Source organism: Microtus oregoni, unplaced genomic scaffold (assembly GCF_018167655.1).
Source record: "Microtus oregoni isolate MIOR12 unplaced genomic scaffold, Mior012 000012F_ref0000307, whole genome shotgun sequence".
Lineage (NCBI taxonomy): Eukaryota > Metazoa > Chordata > Mammalia > Rodentia > Cricetidae > Microtus > Microtus oregoni.
Genome location: NW_024543071.1, coordinates 27,158,035 through 27,183,012, shown reverse-complemented (window position 1 = coordinate 27,183,012; position 24,978 = coordinate 27,158,035). Strand labels below are relative to the sequence as shown.

The window sequence follows — 24,978 nt, the reverse complement described above, 5'->3', positions numbered from 1 at the left end:
GCTTTCAAAATGATGAACCGGGGGCTGGAGATATAGCTCAGTGGGTAGAATACTTGCCTAACACATGTCAAGCTTTGGGCTCTGTACTGAGCACCACATGAGCAGGGCATGGTGGCTGTGTGGTTTGAATGAGAATGGTTCCCGTAGGCTCCTATATTTGAGTGTTTAGTTCCCAGTTGATGAAACTATTTGGAAGGATTAGGAGGTGTGGCCTTGTTGGAGTGGGTGTGGCCTTGTTGGAGGAGGGATGCTACTTGGGATGGGTTTTGAGGCTTCAAAAGCCTATGTCATTTTCAGTTATCTCTGTCTACCTCATGGTTGTATCCCAGGATTTAAGCTCTCCAGTGTTGTGTCTGCCTGCTACCAAACTTCCTACCATGTTGGTCATGGACTCATCCTCAGAAACTGTAAGTCCCACTAAGTCCTTTCTTCAAGTTGTCTTGGTCAAGGTGTTTCATTACAGCAACTGAAAAGTAACCAAGACCATAGCATACACACCTGATAGTCTAATATTCAGGAGGTAGCAGTAGGGAGATCATTAATTTAAGGTCATCTTTGGTTAATAGCAAAATTGGGACAGCCTTAAACCTGTTTCTTTTTCAATTATTTAAAGATTAAAATATAATTATCATTCCCCCTTCCCCTTTTCTTTCTCCAATCTCTTCCATGTCCACTTCCTACTCTTAAATTCATGGCCTCTTTTTCTTTAATTATTGTGACATATATGAATAAATATCTGAATAAAATTTGCCAAGTCTGTTTAGTACTGCTTTATGTATATAATTTCAGAGCTAACCACTTGGGACTTTGCTGTGGGATAATGCTCTGGTACTCTGTAAAGATTTGTCCCTTGTATTGGTTTAATAAAGTGCCGATTGGCCAGTAGCCAGGCAGGAAGTATAGGCAGGGAAACCAGACTAGGAGAATTCTGAGAAGAGGAAAGGCTCAGTTTGCAGTCATCACCTAGATACAGAGGAAGCAAGATGAAGAATTGCTACACTGAGAAAAGGTACCAAGCCATCTGACTAAACATAGATATGAATTCTGGGTTAATTTAAGTTGTAAGAACTAGTTAATAATAAGCCTGAGCTAATAGGCCAAATAGTTTATAATTAATATAAGCCTCTGTGTTGTTTTGGGACTGAACAAAACTTCCATCTATAGGATTTGATAACCAATTAGGAGGCTTTTACTTGGGAAAGACTAATTTTCTCTCTCTCAGCATTCCTTCACTCCCCGTAGTTTTTTGTTCAGGGGTGGGGGTCCCATGATATTTTCCCCTTCCACCTTAACATGTCCATTGGAGTCCTTGTTCAGGTCTCTTTAGGTAGAAATACTGTTGAGGTATTCTGAGCACAGCTTCCCTGTCATTTCTAGAAGACACAGTTTCTTGGTCCTCTGGCTTTTATAATCCTTTTGCCCACTCATCCAAGATGTTCTCTGAGCTGTAGGTACAAAGAGAGATTTCCTTGGTGAGTGGTAAATATAGTTTAGATGAAGTTATGATAATTAGGCTGACCATGCTACTACCAGAGCCATAGATGAACAAAAACCGCACAACCAAGCATGAGAAATCCCCCTTTTCAGTTGTTGGCCAAGAGAATCCAAGCGACATCCCCAAACAACATATGCTATCGCTGTTGCTCTTTGTTGCCTCCCAGAGATTGGAGGCCCTATGGTTGTAGACACTTTGGACACAGGACACAAAGGATAAGCCTGAATCTGAGCTGAAAGCCTCTTCCCTGAAACATGTTTTCACAGTACTGGAAAGTGCTAGGCAAGCTGGCTAACAAGGGAGGGAATAAACCCATAGTCCTATTTAGCTGTGATACCCATAATCACAACAATAACCAGCAAGGCAAGTCATCCTTAAAGCAATAGTAGTATTCATATATTAGTGGTAACCAACAGCTCTCTAATAGAACTCAAAGTCTTCTCAACAAAATAAAATCAGGCTGCATACTGGAAAGCTAGCCAACTACCCAGGGCTCATGAGGTGAGAGATATTAGAGGAGAACCTACCACCACTTAATAAACTGCATCCTAAACATTTACTCTAACACATATGGATTTATTTTTTAAAACAGACTGCTATAATTTTTGCTTTCCAAATTAATAAGAAATAGCTCATTTGGAAACCCGAGGCTAAGTTTTTCTCCAGCCAGCAATCATGGGACCAAATACCAAATACATGGGTGACATGCCAAACTGCTAAGTTAGAAAATACTGAGAGATTTAAAATGCATTCATTCTCTGATCAGCTGGGGTTTTGTTGAACGACAGGGAATTCGTTAGCCGTGGCGTAGTCCAAGTACTGCGATGGACAGAAGCAGTCAGAGATCTCATGTTAAGGACTGATGAACTTCCTCTCGGTTCTGTTTAATTTTTATCTCACATATGAAGGCTGGAACTTGCTTTTAGGCTAAAAAGTGCTGTGCAATTTGGCAAATGAAGATGGTTCATGTCATTCTCAGCCAACCTGTAGGGGGTCCTTTTGTGGGTCAAGCTGCTCTTCAGACTGTAGTCTGGTGACATATGTGACCTACTACCCAGAGCCTTAATAACTTGGAAAGCAAATGCAAATCAAAGATTATTCCACATTTCAGAGAAATCTTGCACTTCAATAATTTGCAAAAATGTCAATTCAAGGATATGTGTGAAGTTATTACACAAGACTTGGTAATGGTTGTTTTTTTATTTAGAACTGAAGTTTTCAAAAAGATAGCAAAGGTTTGGGCCCTTGGGAACTTTGGTTTAGTATAATTGTGGGGATGGTTATTTGTTCCTCATAAGAATTATTTTACTTTAACAAGGATCAGTCATAGAAAATCAGAGAATGCAGGGAAGGAGCAAAGTCTAAGAAATTATCATTTTATTATGGGTGGTAGCTATCAAAATTATTATATTGTTTTATATTTCATATGAAAAATGACAGGTAAGTGGAGAAATTTTTCCAAGTAATTCCTCTCCCCACAAAAACCCAGAATAATTAATAACAGAGGTCTGTGAAAACAAAGATCCCCAAAGTGAATGTAGAAACGAGAACATAGACACTAAATATGATTCTTTAAAACTTCCATGACACTCAGGGCAGAGGCAATGCAGCCATCGAAGTTGGAGTGAGTAAATCCATCCCCTCCACACACCAAGGAAGGGTGGAGGTGAAGAGTCATCTGGCCGGGACAGTTGGCAGCTGAGTTTGTAACCTGAAAAAAGCAAAAAATGAAAAAAAAAAGATTGGAGTTGGCATTCAGTGTGTCACTGCACTGTCGTGGTAATACCTGCTAAGTTTTTGCTCCCTGGAGAAAATAAAATTTTACTCATGGGGGAAAAAAAAAAAGACTGTATCAAAAGTTACCTCTTGCCAAAATATTTACATATATATTCTCAAATGTTTAAAATTTTAATTACCAAATAACTGGAACTTCTAGATTTGTAGATACTATGGTCTGAATGCTTACCCGCCCTCTCCAAATTCATATGTTGTTCTCCTGTGCTGCATAATTTTATGTCAACTTGACACAAGGCAAAGTTATCTGAGAGGAGGGAACCTCAATTAAGAAAGGCAAGCCTCTAGGGCATTTTCTTAGTTAGGGATTGATGGGGAAGGCCCAGGCCACTGCAAGTGTTTCCATTTCTGGGCTGGTGGTTCTGGGTTCTCTAAGAAAACAGGCTGAGGAAGCCATGAGGAGCAAGCCAGTAAGCAGCACCCCTCCAGATCTCTGTATCAGCTCCTCCCTCCAGTTCCTGCCCTGAATTCCTTTGATGTTTAACAGTGATATGGAAATATAAGCCAAATAAACCCCTTTTCTCCCAACTTGCTTTCTGGTAATGGTGTTTCATTACAGCAATATTAACCCTAACTAAGACAGCTCTTGACCCCAATGGTGATGGTATTTGGGGAAAGGACCTTTGGGATGTGAAAGGCATGGTGTAAGGTAAGTGACCTTATGGGAGTACACAATTAAAATCCATCAACTATGAAGAAAGCAGGTCCAACACTGAACTTGTCAATGACTTGACCTTGGCCTTCCCAGCCTCCAGGACTGTGAGAAACATGTTTATTTTGCACATATACCACTGTAATTTTGGTACTGCTCTGAATCATAATGTAAATATCTGCTATGCAGGATTCCTGATATGTGACCCCTGTGAAAACCCCCAAAGGGGTCAAGAACCACAGGTTCTTTAAAAGCAGAAAAGCTTTGCAGAGAACAGCCTTGTTTATACATTACGTTTTGTCTCCCCTGCCCCTCAAAACTGGAGACTGTTGATGTACAAAAGAGTTCCAAAACAGCTCAGAATGGAGTATAACAAAGGTTTATTTATTAGGGAATAAACTCACAGAAATAGTAGCATTTCACAGACCTCTGCATGTGCTGGGAACTGGAACCGAATCCAGCAGCCAAGAGGCCCAAGCATGCATTTTTGTCTGCATTTATAGTACACGAGACCATGCCCAAAGTTGCTAGTATCTTAAAGGTTATTGTTTGAAGGAGTTCCCACAGCACCTCCCCTTTTGTCTAATTAAAAGAGTTCTAAGTCTGATACAAAACTATATACAATAGGAACAAATATTAAGTATTGTCCAGGGAAAAGAAGAGGCAAAAACATACATTAAAATTAGAATTACAACCAGCATGAACAACATCAAACAAGAAAAATATGCTAAATGTTTCAATAGTTATCTTATCCTAAGGAGTCTTAAGTCAAGTCTTACATTAGAAATGGCTTGGCTAAGTAATGAGAGGAAAGTAACTATTACTATCCTAGCCTTCAATCCCATCAAAGACCTGAGAAGGGAAATAATATCACTTGAGTAAATAGGAAGTGCAATCAAGAAAATTCCAAAGGTGTAAGAAATGACAGAGACAACCAGCTACTTGGGCAATCACCCAAAGTCTCATTTGCAATGTTGCGGCAACCAACTTTGGTTAAGGCCTAGTATCTGACAGACCATATTTAGAGGCAGGAAAATTTTCAAAACCATTTTGCCCTGTCTTGGTAAGGTTTGGCAGTCTTTTTACTTGTTTCCTGCTTGTCCAGTGTGGACACTGTACATTTTGTCAGTGGTCGAGGCGGGGGCAGTTCTTTGCTCAACAGCCAGTTTTGCCAAGAAGAAAACAAGCTCCAACTGGAGTGTCCTCGTTGTTGCCAGGAACAATTGTGTCACATGTCAACAGAATCCTAAACTATGTAAACAGTTCTTTGAAGTGTTTGAAGATTACCTATCCATGTGGAATACAATCAAGAACCTATTTAGTCTAACTATAAGTATAACAAACATGGATGACTATTCACATGTAATTCTTAATACCTATGTAGATTAAAGACTAAGGCTTCATATTGAAAATTTAAACAGTCTTTAAATAAATGTGCAGCAAATGAGGACAATGACCTCCAAATGTAAAGAATATATAAATATCTTAATCGGAAGTAGAAATGTATAGTGCAATGTGATAAATACATCCTAAATTTGCAACAATATGCAAAATATCTTAAGCATAGGTAGAAACATGAGGCATACAATATGACAAAATAACTTTGCAAAGATGCACAAATATTGTAAACAGAAATAGGAGCATATTCAATATAATTGAATATAAAATATAATTTGTATATAAAAATATAATTTGTATCAATATGCAAGAATCTATACCCAATGTAATTTGTCTATAAATAATAGCTCACAAGTAATCTCACTATTACTCACTATTATTATTAGTGTTAGTAAGCTCACAGTAATCTACCAATTATCCCATCCCATCCATTCCCTTTTTTTAAAAAAGAGATCTCTGAGTTTACTTCATTTCTACCCCCAACCCTATACCAGTTATAACCAACCCCTAGTAATGTTCCTAGCCCTGAGGACAAATTATGTTGGGAGACGGGACATCGTTTTCTAGAATTACATCCAACTGTCATGGGAGTGATGATATTTCTATGGAATCCTGTAAAAACTAAAATGATGGTTAAGTTTCAGGATTACTGTCTGGTGCAATTGCAGATAGTCTCTGAATAGTTGGTAGGGTTTTTCTGAAGTTCTTATCTGAAGTTCTGGTCAGAACATTACAAGGAGGTGCACCATCTCAACTAGCCATGTTGGGATCATCTTGAGAAGTTTGTAACCCCAAACCAATCTTAAAGTGGTACTATCAGAATAATGACATTGTAACAACCAGGTTGTTGTGGAGCCCCACATTCTTCATTGAAACTTCAAAGACTACTGCAGGAAAATTTATTGTTCATTGTGGAAAAGTTAAACATTATTCATATAGACATATATTCAATGAAAGGTACCATAAAGACAAAAATTGGTATGAGAGAAGTTAAATTTTGTGAAAGCAGAGTTTTGATAAGAGTCCCTCAATTTTATCTTCCTTCTGTCCCACACCAGGTGGCTTCTGAGATGAGACAGAAACTCTGACTTTTTCTTTCAACAACAGGCTCGGATTTAAAGAAGGATAGCCACTGTCCAACTTCAAAGCCAGTTTTAATTTTTAAGTGAGTCGCAACTATCATTATACTGAGAAGTAGGGAGATATGTGTGTTTAGGTAGTGAAATTTTACCCTGCAGAGGATATTGTTACCATAAGTTAGATCTCTTTGCTTGGTGATTCTTTGTGGATAGCTATCTTTTCTTATTTAAGCATCTAGATGTCCAAGGTCTCTTGACTTTTCAAAGAAGGGTATTTTCCTGCAAAGACAAGAACAGAACCCTGCCCCAACCCTTATGATGTTTCCTTACAACCTATAGGATTGTCACCTCTATGGATGAGCTGTCATTTCTTTTTATCAAGCAGTTTCTCCTTTTCAAACCAAATCTTTATTAATTTTGATGGTATCCATAACTTTTCTTCTCCTGTGGAGGCTACTGGCCTGAGTTCGGGCTTGGCATTCGTGGATCTGAACTGGGAACGCAAGCCTGTGTCCCCTATATAGGGTTAGAGCCTTTGCTCCCAGGGTCAGAGCTCAGCCTGATCAGAACAGGCCTTGCAGAAGCCAGAGAAGCCACAGAGCAGATGCAGCAGAAAGCAGTGGGCTGCAGTAGGCGAGACCAAGTCAGGTAGCATGGACCATGGTGGGAAATTGCTAAGTTGCTGTGGCAGGCCCACGGAGCCAATCCATGCTCAGCTGTGTGCTAGAGGGGTAGTTCAGCTGCAGAGAGGTAGGTCAATTGCATAGGATGAGAGAATGCCACAGACAGGGGTCTGGGCAGGGCCCGGCAATGGTATGGACTTGGACCCCACATTAGATGCCAATTTGCTGGTGTACAAAAGAGTTTCAAATTGCCTGGAATGGAGTATAACAAAGGTTTATTTATTAGGGGATGAATTCACAGAAAGGGTAGCGATCTGCAGTCCTCTGTGTGTACCCAGCAGCCAAGAGGCCTGTACATGCTTTTCATCTGCATTTATAGTACATAAGACCACACCCAATGTAGGCTGATTATCTTAAAGGCTATTGGCTGAAAGAGTTCCCACAGCAGAAGATTGAGCCCACAGGCTTCAGTAGGCAGGGCTAACAAGAAAGCTGTTCCTAGCCCTTCTATTTTGCTTAAGCAAATAAAGATCTTGAGACACCTGTGATGTATATATATATATATATATATATATATATATATATATATATACATATACACACACACACACACACACACACACACACACAAGGGAATCTTAGCTTGCACAGAAACAGGACATATGACAAAGAGAACAATGGCAGGACCTGAGACAGTAAGCCTAGGGGTGGGGGAACTCTCTGTTATGATGGCTCTCCGTTATGGGGAAGACTTGAGAGTTTTCATTATATTCTGCAGGTGGATTTAAATCACTTAGAAAAAAAAACTTTGCCCTTTCTGAGAATTTATGCATCTAACCCATCTACATTTCTAGGAGTATTACATTAGTCACCCAGACCAGGAAAGAGGTCTTTCTGTACAGCCATGTCACACATGTGAGCCAGAGAAACCTGACTTTCCATAGGGCTGTTTCAGCCCTGACCCAGACTTTAAATACAACTATTGAGATGTGGTTCCTGGCTGTGGCTGGTATTGCGAGAGAGTGTGGTTTCGACAATGACAAGATCCTCTCTTGCAGGACTCTCTGCCTCACATGGCTGAAGACACTTTTGCCAAAACACACTCCATGCTTTCATATTTTCCTCACTGGGTAATTGCAGAACGGGCAATTCCACCTTCAATGCGATGGGATTGATTTCCTCTAAACTCCTGGCTGCCGAATCAGTGGCCCACTTTCCCAACCATGTGATCTGGCAGCTGGCATTTACCGCTCAGCAAATTAAATTATACGGCACTGACGAATTACCAGCTCACAACTGAGCAGAACATTTCCCCTAAAGCTCCCTTCTGCTTCTTAGCCGTAAGTTTAAGAGTGCTCAGGTCCATTAGGAAGATGGCAACTGGAAGGCACAAACCCCACCGCAAGTGGGGATTCCATGCGTATGTCTATTCTTCATACCTTCTCTATGAGGATGGGCACCAGTGAGTTAGCCCCATCCCCCATCTGTGAATTTCCAAGATACATAAAGCTGGAAAACTATACATAGTGTACTGGGTTTTATCAGCTTGACACAAACCTAGACATATGCGGGAAGAAGGAATTTTAATTGAGAGGATGTCCTCATAAGACTGGCCTGTAGGGAAGTCTGTGACATATTTTCTTACTAGGTGATTGATGTGGGAGGGCCGAGCTCATTTGCATGGTGCCATCCCTGGGTAGGTGGTTCGGGGATATAGGAAAGCAGGCTGAGCAAGTCAAGAAACGTGATCCTCCATATCTTCTGCTTCAGTTCCTGCCCTGCTTGGGCTCTTGCTCAGACACCCCTCAGCTATGGACAGTTACCTGGAAGTATAAGATGAAATAGATTCTTTCCTCTCAAAGGTACTTTTGGTCATGGTGTTTTACCACATCAATAAAACCCTAAGACATAGAGACACACATGCATGCACACACACACACACACACACACACACACACACAATTTCAATCATAACTATAAATACATCTTTTACAACCATAAAAAGTTAATAAAGAAATATACTGTTAGTCTTTCCCGAGACTCATTCCTATGACGACACAGAGCTGTTGACCTCTGATCTATGACATCCATGTTCTTTCCATAGCATCCATCCTCTCTCAGTACTGTCTAGAACATGGACAACGTGGTTTTTCTTATGAGTGCATTACTGAGCTCTCTAGAGGTTTTCCTTTCCGCCATTGATATCGTCTCTGTATCAGATCAGACATTACAGAAAAGAGTTTAACTGGAGTTTCTTTTCAGTGGAACAAAAGTTTCCAGACGGTGGCCAGACTGCTTAAATAATTAAATAATTTGTGGTTCGGGGTCTGCCCACTTTAATGAGAAAATAACCAAGTTCATGTGTATGAAACCCATATGTTGACGTCACCTTGCTCCATGCTGGTATCTCATAATGGGTGAAATAAGATGAATATTAAATAGATGAGCGGAGGAGAGATGGTGATATACATAATAAGTAGTAAAAACCCACAAGTAAAAAGATAATCGAGGAGAAGCAGGACCCTTGAGGCAGGGTCTGTCTGATGCACAGCCCTGCATTGTCTGGATTTGAATGCATCCAGCCACAAGCTCTTCATTTTCTCAGTCCGTCTAAATGAACAGCATTGTGTAGAGCTGACAGGAATAGCTGCTGATAGGAGGATTGACTTCTTCCTCTACAAAGGTAAGTGTGCTGAATCCAGAGCCTGGTCTGGATTCTCCAATAGTGCCACAGTGTACTGGGGTGACATGTACAGGAACTCCTGACAGACATCACTAATCAATGGTGGTATTCGTTTTCACTGAGCCCAGAAGTGGCTGCGACACCTTTGCTTCAGTGCTCCAGGGAGCCACTACCGTGGCTATGAAACACTATACACCAACCATAAATAAGAAGACTAAAGAACAATGTAATGTGAAATACAGGAATAAATTATCCTTTTTCCCTCTTTCTTTCCGCTAAAGCTAGGATAGCCTGATGCCCTGTCTTTCTCTAAACTAGAGACCTTTTAATGTGAAGAAAAAGGATTAGAGCAGAGTCACTTCCTCTGCTAAAAAGCCAATTAGAATTCTTTCTAAAATCTTCTAAACTCCTCTACAGACTACTGCCTTGCCATAGAGTGCCATACCAGGGCTCCAGCTGTACTTGGAAAGAAAGCTTTGTCCGTAGGTGTAAGTCTCCAGGACCACATAAACAACGATCAGAAATGGTGGGAAAAACAGGATTGGAGAAGATGACTCAGACGATGCTAGAAGGTATCAGTTCGGAGCCAGGAACTAACAAAACCATGAGTACTGGTGTAAAGCCCTTAGCAGCTTCCCTGTCTCAGCCTCCACCCCTAGCTGCGGTGACTCATTCTCTGTCGCCAGCCATCACCATCCGTTCTCCTTTGAGATGCAGGCTCTGGAAGGTAGCTGCTTCTAAAACAGATGATTTTTATATAAATTAAGAAATATGATCTGGGATGTAGGCTGTCTCCATCAGTCCAACATTTTGGTGCAGAGGAACTGTCTTTATGGTTTCATTGTCTGTCTGGGCTTGCACCTTTGTTGAGGAACCTGGTATGGTGGGAATCCCTACAATTCTTGAGGCCTTTGAAAAAAATTACTCTCTGGACAAAAGAAGGTATTTCTGTAGAATTTTCAGGTTTTCCCATATAATAATACTTCACACTTTTCAAAGTTTTATTTTTCATTGTGAAAAAGCATGTGTCAGTTACTTCAAAACATAAACAACATATCCCCCACCATGTTTGTTATGGCACCAAGTAGTCCTCCTTATTCACAGGGCATGTGCTTTGAGATGGTCAGCAGATATCCAGGATAGCACCGTGTAAACCCCAGTTCCTTTCACCACTTATGGCTGCTTCCACAGTTCCTTTACCATGTGTAGCTGAAGCTAAAAGGTATGACTTCATACATCTAAAGTGACAGGTTGCTCTAAACAGCCCGAAAAGTTCTCATGCCTCCTTTCACCTGTCCAGAATGTGCATTGACTGCCTAACACATCCATGCTATTGCATTACCTGCCATTGGCAGTTCTTCACAGAACTTTGATTGCACTACGTTATTTTAGTTGTCTTATTTTGCTTTCTTTATTGTTAATCTTCTGTTGTGTCTAAATTATAAAAAAAACTTTAACATGAATACATAAGTACAGGGAAAAAACAGTATACTTAGGCTGAACTGCTATCTTCAATTTAAGGTATTAACTGGGTGTCTTGGCAAGAATGACCTACGAATAATGGAGGGAAGATAGGATGAGCTAATTCATATGAAAAAATTAGCCATGTAAGAGATTAGATAATTTTACCACATTCTTATATTACATTCTAGTGCATCACCTTAGCTTCCCTGAATTTTTGTGAGTTTTGATAGGAGATGTCATATGTGACTTGAATAGAAATATTGTATCTTAAAAAAATCTTTATTTACTCTGGAGGACCTATTCAGGGTGACTGTAAAATTTTATCTGAATTCATGGAGGCTGTATTGTCTTGTATTCACTTGCTGAGGTAAATTCTGACTACTGATATCCTTGCCTTGCATTTCCTCCATCGTGGTGTGTGTGTGTGTGTGTGTGTGTGTGTGTGTGTGGTATTGGCCACACTGGCAGTAATGCAAAGCTATGAAGGTTTAGATGAATGGAACTGGCAAACATATTTTCACAGTTCCTTGCCTTTTCTAGTCTGCTGAAACACAAAAGTAAACCCAGGCCGTGATGATCCACATCTTAAAGGCTTGTTCCCCAGCCTGTAGTGGAGTAGCTATTACAAGATGGGCCTGTAAGAGGAAGTGAGGTCACTGGGGATGTTTGACCTTTGACCCCCTTGTGCTTCTCAGCTGCCAGGAAATGACAGTTGATCTCTGTTATGGCCTTCCCACCAGGAAGAACTATCTCATCCTGAGGCTTCTCAGATCATTAGACAACATTCATATTTCCCTAGAAAGGCTACCCCACCCCAGGTATATTGCCACAGAACCACCGCTAACTAAAAGTGTATGTGTCTGTTGGGATGTAAACATATTCACCTTAATTTCAAAAGCTGGAAAACATATTAGTTTACATACTCTATTACCACACTGTAGCTACACCTCAGTGAAGTTAAAGACTTTAAATAGTGTTTTAGAGAGGACACACATGAAAAACATATCTTTGAATGCTAAAGGCATCAGAGAGCAAAGAGATGACTTTTTCTGGGTGACATAGCCATTCAACACCCATACCTTTTAAAATTCTTTCTTAAAAATTCTCTGTATGCTTATGTTTTTGTGTTACAACAGGAACAACATACAGAGCATATGTCTGTTATATCTGTCTATATCACTGTGTCACTAAGAATAGTGTTAAAAATATCTGTCAATCACACATCTAATATTATGGAAAAGTGACTCAGAACTGGAAAAATAATGACACATTGGGGCATTCATTATACCTTTTGGCCCATTTTAAAACCCATTTCTTTGAATGACTCACCACATCTGACTATGATTTCTAAGGACCCCAGTGCCACCTCACTCCATGCTTAAGAATTTAATATTCATAAAAAGCTTTATCTACACACGGGCACCTTCCTGTGGAGATGGTAAATTTTAATTGGGCCGTCTGTGTTCTGCTTGTCACCTCATCTTTCCTCTGGTCTACTCAACTCTTCAATGTTCTATTTTATTTAACAGTGATGTCATAAGCCCATTTCTTCATTGCACTTTAGGGAAAGCCTTACTGTATTATGGATGCTTGGCGGCAAAACCTTGTGTCGAGTATGACAGAGCTGCTGTACAATTACTACTGGCTACAATATGTCCTCAGTGTGGGGGGAAATGAGGCGGTTTGGTCAACTCTCAGCGGGGCTGTTCACTTTATTGGTATTTGTGTATCCAATTTTAATAAACCATTGGGCAGATGTAGGATGAAGTGTGCCACAAATCAATGCTACGATCCCCAGAACAACTTCAGTGATGTCAAACTGCAGAGGACACACTTTGTTGACATTGAGTTTGATTGCTGAGGTCTATATTGGGCCTCTTTTAAAGTTCTGAAAGCATTAGAGCAGCCTGTTTGGATAGACTTTATTCAGAACAAGCACACAATAAAGACTGACATATGGTTTCCTCCAGCACTGTCTCAGTTAGAACAGACAATACAATAGTCATAACACACGTCCCTTTAGAATTTTTAATTGAGTAGAAAATTGCTCTGCCCTTTAGCAACTTTTAGTATATTAACTCATCAATTATTCAAGCATTTGTCTTGTTCCTAGGTGCTGCTGGGTACTACCAAAGGTAAGAGGGCACACCGATTTTATTTGCATCTGAATATAAACGATCTATAGCAGTCTTCTAGTGAACCTGATTGCTCCAGAGTAGAGGCAAACATGCTTCTAGTGGGGAATCCAGAGATGAAAAAAAGCCTGCTGTTCCCAACTCATCCCTCTTTTCCATGTTTAACTTGATCAATGCTCAATTCTCCACTCACTGGGCCCTTCCCCATCCCATCCCTTCTCCCATTCTCTGGGCATCCCTCTCGATGCCCCTGAAGTCTGACCCTTGGCATTTCCTTCTGGTTCTCATTCATGTTGAATGGACCTAGGACCTTTTTGTCTGAAATGTAAGATTAAGGTGAAAAAGGATTTGGGGTTCTTGAAATGACCTGCCTTCTACTTTTAATACCATGAAGACCAAAGGGTCGACTTTGTGCTCTAAAGAGAGACAATGACAGATTATAAAAGGCAGAGGTAGTTTTAAAGTCAGCTTAACTGAAGTTAAAATTAAGAACAGTAAAAGCATACGGATACGGACTATTCTGCCACTGTGGCAGCATCCACAGTCACATAGCCACCTCGTGAATACTACGGAGAACATTTCAGTCTTTGCACTGTATTTCCTCATGCTCGTTTATGGTTAGTTCCCTCCCCGTGCTCATCTGTCACTATATGTTTTTCTTTACTAGAGAGTCATATAAACAGACTTTGAATCTGACTTCATCCATTTAGATTAGTGCTTCTGAGATTTACTCACGTTATTACATTTTTTCTCTTTATTACTGAGTAATTCTTCATGTATAAATAAACAGTACGTTTTTTTTTTTTACCTACTTTTAGGTAATGAATATTTGGCTAATTTCTAGCTTTGGAAACTTATTAATAAAGCTGGAATGCTAATTGGAAGGTGGCTTTTGTGTGGATGTGTTCATTTCTAAGGGGATTCACTGACTCACATGGTAAGCACATACTGAACTTTGCAAGACATACAGCACAGTTTGTTTCTCAGGAAGGTGTGACACCTTGCCTTTTCACAGTGACCTGGTGGAGCTCTAGTTCCTTCACATCTGTTTCAGAGTTTGCCAACTTCAGAATTTTTTGCATGAGCCATTTTAGATGAGTAATAGTCTCTTACTGAAGTTTTAAACTGCATGTCCCTAATAGTCAATGATGCTCAGTGTGTGTGTGTGTGTGTGTGTGTGTGTGTGTGTGTGTATTTGCGCATGTGTGTGTGCTTGTGCATGCATGGACGCCTGCATGCACATACACATGTGCTTACTTTCCATTCATCCCTCTTTGTATGTGGTAAACAACAAAAAAATTACTATTAGGTACATCCATTGGCATACACTAATCCACTTTCTTCTTTTTTATTAAAATTATATATGTACCTATATTAATTATTATTATTTTTGAGACAGGTCCTGGCAATCCTGGAACTCTGTAGACAAGACTGGCCTTGAAATAATATAGATCCACTTACCTCTGCCTTATGAGTGTTGGGAAAGACATGCACCACTATGCCTGGCTTTTAAGTTATATTATTATTTAAAACAAATTTTGAATTTAAATTATATTTTGGTTATATTCTTCCCCTCCTCAAAGTCCTTTCAGATCCTTTTCACTCCCTTCCTCCCCATCCAACTTTAAGTTTTTTCTCAAAAAAACAAACAAGAATACAATATAGCACCAAAACTCCTCCAAACCAAGAAGAAGAAAAATCAAACAAAACCAAACCAAACCAATAGAAACAATAATAATAACAAAACAACAAAAAACCAACAACATCCAAACAGAAAAACAAGATGACACAAAACAAAAACAAAAAAACTCTACCAAATTGTAACCAAATAAAAGAAAACAAAAATTGTGGAGTCCATTATAAGTTGGTCAGCCACTCCTAAACATGATACCTGTCCTGCAGTGTCTGATATACTCAATGTTGTGTCTGGATTTGTCTGTAGTGGAGATGTCACATAAATGGAATCGCTTGAGATATGACCTTTGTGATTGCTTTCTTCCATTTAGCACGATGTTTTCATGGTTCCTCCATGAGCTATCAGTAGTAAATCAACTTTTATGTTTCATTTGCAATTCAGTGTATGGATATGCCACATTCCATCAGTTGATGACATTGGGCTGTTTATACATTTAGGTATTTTGAATGCTGCTGCCAAGAATATCTGACCACATGCTGTTGACTCTTGAGTTTACAGCTGTGAGTGGAATGACATGATCCTAACTTACTTCTGTGTTTACCTGATTAAGGAGCCACCCAGCTGTTTTCTTAAGTAGTCAAACCATTGCATATTCCTTACAGAAAAGTGCAAGCATTTCACTTCTCCGTATCCTCACAAACACTCATAGTTTTGTATTTAAAAAGACTTATAACCATCCTCAATGAAAACTATTGCTTTATGTAGTTAACATGTGCTAATAAATTTATAGCATAAACTTTAATGGTTGTAAGTTCATGGTTTATCTCACTGTGGTCTTGCTATGCCCTTGCCTGATGAATTCACGTAATCATCTGTATTTCTTTGACATCATGTCCATTCAAGTCCTTTGCTCACTTTTAATTTGGACTTTTCCCCCTTTTGAGTTGTAGGGTTGAGTTCTTCATATAGTCTCCATGTGTATTCCTCCCAAACATGTGACCCATCAATCTTCTCATTTTGCCCTTTTACTTCCCTTTACAAATTATTATTATTTCCTTTTATGTTATGGGTGTTTTGCCTGCATGAACATCTGTGAATAGTGTGCATGCCTGGTACATGTGGAGGCCAGAGGCGGGTGTCAGATCCCCGGGAACTGGAGTTGCGAATGGTGATGAGCCATCATAACGGTGAGGGGAATTGGACCCAGGTTCTCTGAAAGATCAGCCAATGCTCTGGCCAGCTGGAGCTCTTATCTCCTGAGCCATTTCTCTAGTCTCTTTTTACTCTTTTGGTAATTCTTGAACAAACAAAGGTTTCTCTAAGGTAGCTAAAATTATATTTTTTCTTTTACTGTTTCTTGTGTGTGTGCGTAATATTTACAAAACTTCCAAATGTAAGGTCATGAAGATTTACCCATATTTTTTTCTAGGAATTTCACATTGTAGTTTGTGTTTTCTGTTTTGTGAAGATTTGGGTATTCCGTATGAAGCAGAAGCCAGCTTTGTCCTCTTGTCTACAGAGGTCCACTTGTTTCTCTCCATTTGATGGACTTCGGAACGTTGTCAGAAATCAGCTGATGACACATGGGTTGGGTTCAGGTCTCTGACTTGTGCTGTCACTCATGCCCATCCTTATGTCAGTCCCACTTGAAGGTGGTAACTGCAGCTTTGTCATAGTTTTGAAACTGAAAAGAGTGAATCTTCCAGTTTAGCTCCTCTTTAAAAAGATCACTTCAGGCTATTTAGGGAATACTTGAAATTCTATTTGAAAAATCTTGACTCAGTTTTCTAAATATAATATTTTATTTTTAACTTTGTGTGTGCTTGGTGTGTGTGTGAATCTGTGGATACACATATGTAAGTATGGTGCTGGTGTTGTCCAGAGGCATTGGATTCCCTGAAGGTGGAATTAAAGGTGACTGTGAGCTACCAGACTAAGGTCCTCTGCAAAAGCACCGCCCACTCTTCACCTCTGATCCATCTTTCAGGCCTCTTGAATTGGAGTTTTCGTTTTTGCACAGGCAAACAGGATCTAGGTGCAGAGAGCAGTAGATTTGAGCATCACTTTCATGTCTCTTACACATCTAATTTCAATTCATGGCATCTTTTGGTTCACTTAGGTCATTGTTTCTTTCAACAACGTATATTGTTCTTGGGTAAAATTCTTATGATCTTATGATTAAATCCAAATATCTTCTTTAGTGCCATATTCTTCAAATCTTTTGGCCGCTTTTAAGTAATTAAAGTAATTGAATCATTTGCATATTTAGGTTTTTTTTAATTATTAATTTGTGAGAATTCCCTATACATTTGGGATACTACTCTTTATCAAATATACGCTTTCCTAACATTTTCTTTTTTCTGTGGTTGTCTTTTCATTCTCCTTACGGTGCTCTTCAAAGACACTGTTTTTAATATACATTGGATATAATTTATCATTTTATTTTTTGTGCTTTTCCCATTCTATTTAAAAATACTTATAAAACCCAAGTCATAAATAGTTCTGCCTATGTTTTCAATTAAAAATTTGATAGCTTAAGGTTGCATGTTTAGGTTTCTGGTCCATTTTTCAGATTATCCTTGAGAGAGTGAAACACAGGCTTCTGAGTCCAGAGTGGAGAGCTACAGTTGTTTCACTGCTGAGCTGTTCTATCACTACAGACACAATATGCATCAGAAACCCAAGTCTCCTCACTTAAAGCAGAGATGACATTTACTTCCTGATATGCGGACTGATGTGAGCATCAGATGGCAATGCATAAAGACTGTCTAAAATCAGAGTACAAATGCTATTGTGTTTACTTCTAGGATAGGAAAAACGGGATGACATTGTGCCACCACTGGGGAAAGGCTAAAACTCAAAAATTGCTAGCAGTTAAAAAAGCGCAGAAAAGGACTGACCTTTAAATGGGGATGTGTTTGAATTCCAGTTTTTTTTTTCTTCCTAGAACTGTAATGGTCCTGGAGTTCTCCAGTCCTTAACTCACTTACCTATGTGATAAGAAGAATCTAAGTGTCTTAGACCAGGTAAAGAGGGAGTGAGCCATAGACAGATCTCTTTGACTTACACCAGGTAAGGGTCTAATAAATCAGAAAGGGAGGGGGAAAAGGAGTGGAGACAGGATAGAGGAAGGGGGAAAGAAACAGAGGGAGAGAGAGGGGAAAGGAATGGAGGGAGGATGGAGAGGATACACACACACATACATACATACATACATACACACACATCCCTATCTCTCTCTCTCCCCTCCTTCTCTCCCCTCCTCCCTCTGCCACCTCTCTTATAAAAGTTCATGTATTGTTGTAACACTCTGATACTATCATGACCTTTTCCTCTCTGACTTCCACATCATGGAATACACAGTTAAAATGGTGTAAGTAGCTGTTTTGTATGGTTTCTTCCCCAAGTCGTCTCTGTGCTTCCCAGCAGCACTCTGTGTATCGTTTGTGTCACACTGGACTTCACCGTGGCTGTCTGCTCAGTGGCCACCCTTTCTGACAGCCATATAGAAACTTCCCGAAGGATGAGAGATGCCTCTGAATCCAGAACAATGACTGACACATAGTTAGAGTTCAACCAATGTGTGCTGATGAAAACATGAATATAGATTATCAATACCTAATGTAGTATAAATAGGTATTACCAACTGAACTTGTTAGTTTTATAGCATAACACTGATATTTACACTAAGTAGCTCTAAATAGATCAAATAGACCTAATTTTCAAGAAGTGCTGCTGGAACAGGAACTAAACTGCTAGTGTGCCCACACCCGTGCAATAGCATCCACCATCTAGTTTTTAATACTGGGTTCAGATGACTATGAATGTATGTAATATATGACATTTTCTCTCATTAGACTGTTAAAACATTTTCTATTAAGTATTACCATTTAAAATAATTTAGCTATTTTGAGTAAGTGTGAGAATGACTAAATGGTAGGGTGAGTCCCAGTACTGCCTGAGAAAAAAAAATGACTTCATTAAATGTACATGTGTTCAAACATTTACTAGTTCATACATTATGGAATTTTGTAAAAAGATGAGATATTTAACTGTATAAACTTCAATTAAACTGTGACTGTATGTTCCTAAATCAAGGATGAGATTTCTCCGAATTATTTCATCACATGCTGTGTCGTAAGGAACTGAGGTAGATGGTGAGTTATGTGGAGATGAGTTAATGGAACTTTGAAAGCAACACTTGCCAGGCTTCCTGTTGTTGCTAGACTGGCTCACGCCATAGTCACCCCTCCCAATGTCCCAGAGGGCTATGGGCATATGGTATGTAAGCACGAGTGCTCTGTGGCCCTAATTTTATGCCAGGCAATGTTGGTTCAGGGCACAAATGTTAAATCATCAAACACCAACAATTACAGGTTAGTTTAGGAGAATGACAAAAAGCAGGGAAACTGATGAAAACAGTGTTCTTCTGCTGTCACTGGTCCTGTTCTGATGCTGTCCAACAGTTCCTTATAGGCTGTAGCTAACTGCCAGGGCTTCTGGCATCAAGTTAGCTCTGAAACACCCCATTTTGGAACTATTTATGTATGTGATATGAAAAAAGAGTTAAAATATAAATGGAATATTGGGGTGTCCTGAAAGATAGTCAAGGAATTATAGTAAGGGCAACATTTCCACAGCCTCTGCAAGGCCCCTCCTTAGATGTAGGTTTAGCTGTAGTTTTTCACCAATGAGGACTCTGATGCTTGGAGTTGCAATCTCTTTGCCCACAGTCACACCGAGAACCCAGATAAGAACCCAAGTCACTCTGACTTCAGAGTTTCAAGACCATAATTATAAAACATTATTAAAAATCTAGGAATTATAAAGAACATGTATAGAAGAGAAGTCACAATACAAGTGACAGAATAAGAGAAAGTGATTTTAGGATGGAAAGAGAAACAGACTATGCTCTGATAAATAAAATTGACAATTATCTTCCAGAGCAGTCATGCTAAAAAGTCACATATTTAAATCTGTGATCTGCACCAGACACTGTCTTTCATGGGTGATAAATTTAAATTGCTTTCAAAATTAGCTTATGAGTTAAACTAAAACAGTTGGATGAAGATCAGCTATAGGTTTTACTTAAAAGCTAATAAAATTATTAAGTTGACAATCTGCTTCAGCAAAAAGATCAAATGACTTTGGTTGTTTCTAAAATATCAATCATAATGCCTAGTTTCAGAGAGTTGTTGATTCAACAGATAATAGGCTTGCAAAGTGTGATAGATTAGATCTTAAATGTCCCCCAAAGACTCATGTGATAGAGGATTGAGCCTCAAAATGATCCTCAATAGGAAGTTTCAGAAGCTTTAAGATGTGAGGGCAAGAGGAAAGGTCCTTAGGTGACCAGAGATGTGCTGTTGAAGAGGGTTGTGGGTCCCAGCCCCTTCCTCCTTGTCTCCTTTGCTCTCCCTTCGATTGAGAGACTATTAAGAGAAAGATGCAGGCTCCTGCCATGATGTGCTACTTGCTCTGGACTCAAAACATTAAAACTAACCATGTGTATTTTAATATTCTTTCTTTCTTTCTTTCTTTCTTTCTTCTCTCTCTCTCTCTCTCTCTCTCTCTCTCTCTTTCTCTCTTTTGAGACAGGATTTCTCTGTATAGCTCTGGCTGTCCTGGAACTCACACTGTAGACCAGACTGGGCTCAAACACACAGATACCTGTCTCCTCTACGTTCTGAGTGCTGGGATTAAAAGCATGCACCAGTACTGTCTGGCTCTTTTTTTAATTGCATTTTTTCCCATTCTGGAATAGCCTTTTGTCAAGTTATAGCAACAGTGCTTGCTTTTTTTGTTAGCTTAAAAATTATTTTATATTTTTTGAGATTACAATATAATTACATTTCCTTCTTCCCTCTCTTTCCTCCAAAACCTTGCATTTACTCTCCTTGCTCTTTTTCAAATTCATGACCTCATTTTCTTAAACTGTTATTACATACATAAACATGTCTGCCTACACATGAGCTGAACAAGGATGACATCAATAGACAGGCTAATGTGGATGGCGTACAGATTGTACTTCTGACACAAAGAACTCCAGGCTACTAAGGCATTCTGAGAGCTGCAGAAACAGTATCTGCCAGGTAGAAGAACACCACCTGGTTATTCAATACTAAATGGTCAGCCATGACAACAAACACATGCTAGTAACACAAAGACTGTGTGGTTGCCTCCACCTTCCTGAAAATATCACAATTTCTTTCTCTTTATGTCTAAACAAAATTCCATTGTGTATATGTGTCAAATTTTCTTCATTCCTCTGTTGATAGACATCAGTGTGGTTCTTATTGAAGCAGTTATGAATAGTGCCGCGGTAAACATGGCTGTACAAGTATTTCTGTAGTGTTCTGTCTGAGAACACTTAGGCCTTCCGGTATATACCTGAGTGCAATGGATGAGTCAGATTGTACTTCTGCTTTCATGTTTTCAAGGCGTTTCCTTCCACACTGCCTTCCATAGTGGCTGCCCCTGTTTACAGTGCCATCAGCAGTGTGTAAAGTTTTATCTCCCCCTCACCCCACCCCCACATCCTCACCCGGACTTTACTTTGTTTCCTTAATGATAGCTATTATGACTTTAGTGAGACAATCTCCAGACAGTTTTAATCCGTGTTTCCTTGATGGCTAAAGATATTAAGAACACTTTTTCAAATATTTATTGGTCATCTGTATTTCCTTTCTCCTTCCTTCTTTCCTTCCTTCTTTCCTTCCTTCCTTCCTTCCTTCCTTCCTTCCTCCCTTCCTTCCTTTTAGAACTGTCTGTTCATTTAAATTGTTCATTTATTGATTGGTGCTTAACTTTTCAAGGCTCTTTGTACATTATAGATGTCAGATGTATAGGTAGAAAAAGCCATTTTCCCTCTTCTGCCTACCATACTTTCAGTGTGCTGGTCCCTTTCCATTCTGCGCAGCAGAGACCCAGCCCCTGAGTGAGAAACTAAGTGACAGGAGCTCACTGCCCTCATGACAACGGGCTGGTGCACTCATTCATTTTGTCAATGATGATAAGGCGTCAACTAACTCAGCTAACTACCTTTCTGTGCTCTACAATTCTTCTCCTGATCTCTTTGGTGTTGGACAATTTTTAAAAATAAGTAGCTGCCCATGCCTTTAATTCCATCACTTGGGAAGCAGAGGCAGGCAGCAGATTTCTGCGTTTGAGGCCAGCCTGGTCTACAGAGCGAGTTCCAGGATAACCATGGCTACACAGAGAAATCCTGGACGGAAAAGCAAAAGTTAGTAATAATAATGATGATAGTAATGAAAGAAATTCATGGGTTTTCAAAGAAAAATGGCAGAAAGAGTTACTAATATTTTAACCAAAGAAGGATGGGGAAAATCATAGTTATACCTCAACAGCAACCAGTCACAAGCAATAGCTTAAGGAATCTCCAAGGCAGACAGTGAGACTAAGGAAAGCCCGGGAGCACGGTGGTGAGAGCAGCAGGGTCAGAGGCTCCCCTGAGAATCCTGTGTCAAGTTATCCGAGAGGCATTTTCAGTGATCAGTTTTCTGCCTAACGCGTTAAAATAACCAACTTGTTCCAGAATCCTCAAGGAAATGCTGTATGGACTAAACACCAAATTACATTTAACTGGATAAACATTTAAATTACGGATGGGAAATTGATGTAAAATGGAAGAACTGAGAACCATTTAAAAAATTTGCCACTGTTCCCTTGAGTTAAACCCAAACCCAGCAGTTGTGGAATTTTATCCAAACCCTACATGAGAAGCACAGAAACAGTTGCCAAGTTGTCCAAACACATTTTTTCCCTTCATTTGCAGCACCCACAAAAATGTACCACTATGTTGTTTAAGACAAAATTCAATTTAGAGGCTCGAGTCTCAGCAGATATTAGTCTGTCTGGTTTCAGAATGGAAACTGGTGACGCTGCAGGCAGTTTTTATGGAATAGGCAACTGAACATGTTCACCCCCCTCCTGTCATGGTGGATATTCCAGAGATGGCAATGGGCCTGCAGAACAACAGGAAAATGAGAAGCTGGTTCCCATGGACAAATACTCCCCGCCCCCTGCTCATTTCTTTAAGATGGAGCCTTAAAGTGCTGATGCTTTCGCTTAAGATTTTATGTGGGAGGTCTTAGAGGGATCCGCCAGGGGAACCAGAGGAAAGAGGATGTGACTGAGAGAATTAAAGCCCTTCCCAAAGATCCCTAATCTTTCAAAGCTGTGCATGATTAGTTGCCAGGAAGGGAAGAGTACCCACCTGATGAATGTATGGCCCACCATGCTACGATTATCCATGGGAGTAGAAGGAAGTTAGTTAATTTCACCCGCCTTTGTTTCCTCACTCACTATAGTGGGTTACCACTGGGAGACTCGAGATTCTTTGAAAGCACAGTGTGTTTATATGACTTATTTGGGGTTTGCCAGTGGAGTTTTAAAATTTGTATATATATTATTCTTCTGGGCACTTCTTAACGTAAGTGTGAAGGTGTGGACATGGTTTGTGGGTGTCTTTCAAGGATTCACGTTGCTGGAAGCTATGCTCATGTATGGCAGTATGACATTGACGAGATGGAGTTTGGGGAGGCTGGTAGGGTTGTTGAAGATAGTCGTTGGATGGGATTGAAGTAGTTATCAGACTCTGAGCTACTTTTTGGGAGAGTCAGTTGTCATAACAGAGCTCCTCCGACTCTGACACTGGCTTCATGGGTCACCAGGCATCCTCATGCGTGCCCTGCTCTTGTCATTGTGATACACCATGAGGTGACTTAGCCAGCGGGGCCTTCACTGGTGCCAGCACCATGCTGCTCGGACTTTTAGCTTTCAGATCTGTGAGTTAATGAAATTGGTGAATCTAAGTTGGCATGTCCTATCACCCTGTGATGGTTAATCTTTCATTGTCTCGATTTAGAGACAATTGCCTAAGAGATGCATCTTTGGATATTCCTGTGAGGTGTTACCAGAGATGTTTAAGCAGAGAAGACACATCCTAAATATGGATGGAACGTTCCCAGGGCCTAAGTTTCTAGAATGATTCTAGAGGGCAAAGAGAAAGTGTCCTGAGAATCAGCATTCACCTCTTTTCTGTGAATACGTTTTCTGCAGGAATATGTTGTTTATTTGCCCTGTGCTCCTCTGCTGTGCCATGATGGATTGGAATCCCTCAAACCACAATCTGACTCTCCAGATCGCTGTTATTTCTTTAAACTGTCTTTATATTGGTATTTTGTCATAGCAGGGAGAAAAATAAAATACCCCAAGTCCATACCTTATATTAGGATTCATCTCAAACACTGTATATCTATGGATTAGGACAAGTGTATAATTTAATTTACTATCATAGCGTCTGAATATTTTCAGTACCTTAAAAAATCCTTGTTAGCCTAGCTATTCTTCAATCCTTCCCACCTGTCTGGCTTTCTAGAAAGCTACTTACCTGCCTACTTATGCCTCTACTAGTTTGCATTTCCACCGGTCATGAGTGAGAGTTACCACTGCTGTTTCTTAATAACATTGCATGGTATCAGGCTTTTGCATTTTGGCTATTCCAATTGTATGTCCCTTTGACATTAAATAAGATCATGCCTTTGAGTTACCCAGCTTCGAGTCCTGTCCCTTCACCTTCCTCTAGCACTTAGTGCCAAGATACAGCTCAAGTGTCCCAAAAGGAGAGGAAAAAGAAGAAAAGGAATTCATGGAAAGAAAGTATTGATCCTGCAGGGACTAGGACAGGGAACTGCTACCACCCAGCACTGTTTGGGACAGAGATTCTTGCTCTATAGTCTACAGAAGCTTTCCTAATATAAAGGTGTGTAGGGCTCTGGCATTTTGTCTTTCAAAAAAAGAGAAGAAAAGGAATGAGATGATATGTGGAGAAGGAAGAGAAGGGAGGAGAGACAGAAGGAACACAGAGTGGAACCTGTTCTAGACAGAAATGGTGGTGAGGTTTCCTCCTCAAAAGTGCTGTATCTGTTCAGACAGGTTGGGAGGCAAAGAAAATGTAGCCCCCGATCCTCTTTTTTGTGTCTCTGGTTTATATTCTT

At 39.9% G+C, this 24,978-nt stretch overlaps 1 protein-coding gene across 3 annotated transcripts in view; it reads right to left on the bottom strand.

Moving 5' to 3' along the window:
* Positions 1-24,978, bottom strand: part of Rnls (renalase, FAD dependent amine oxidase) — a 272,223-nt gene that overhangs the window by 34,612 nt on the left and 212,633 nt on the right. For 2 of the 3 annotated variants that reach the window (XM_041661927.1, XM_041661929.1), the window contains exon 7: positions 2,677-3,206. The exons of the other annotated variant lie outside the window; for it this stretch is intronic. In XM_041661927.1, the coding sequence (XP_041517861.1) occupies positions 3,054-3,206 (153 nt within the window). In that variant the 3' untranslated portion in view covers positions 2,677-3,053. Of the gene's footprint in view, positions 1-2,676; positions 3,207-24,978 lie in introns of those variants that run through there. 3 annotated transcript variants of the gene reach the window in all.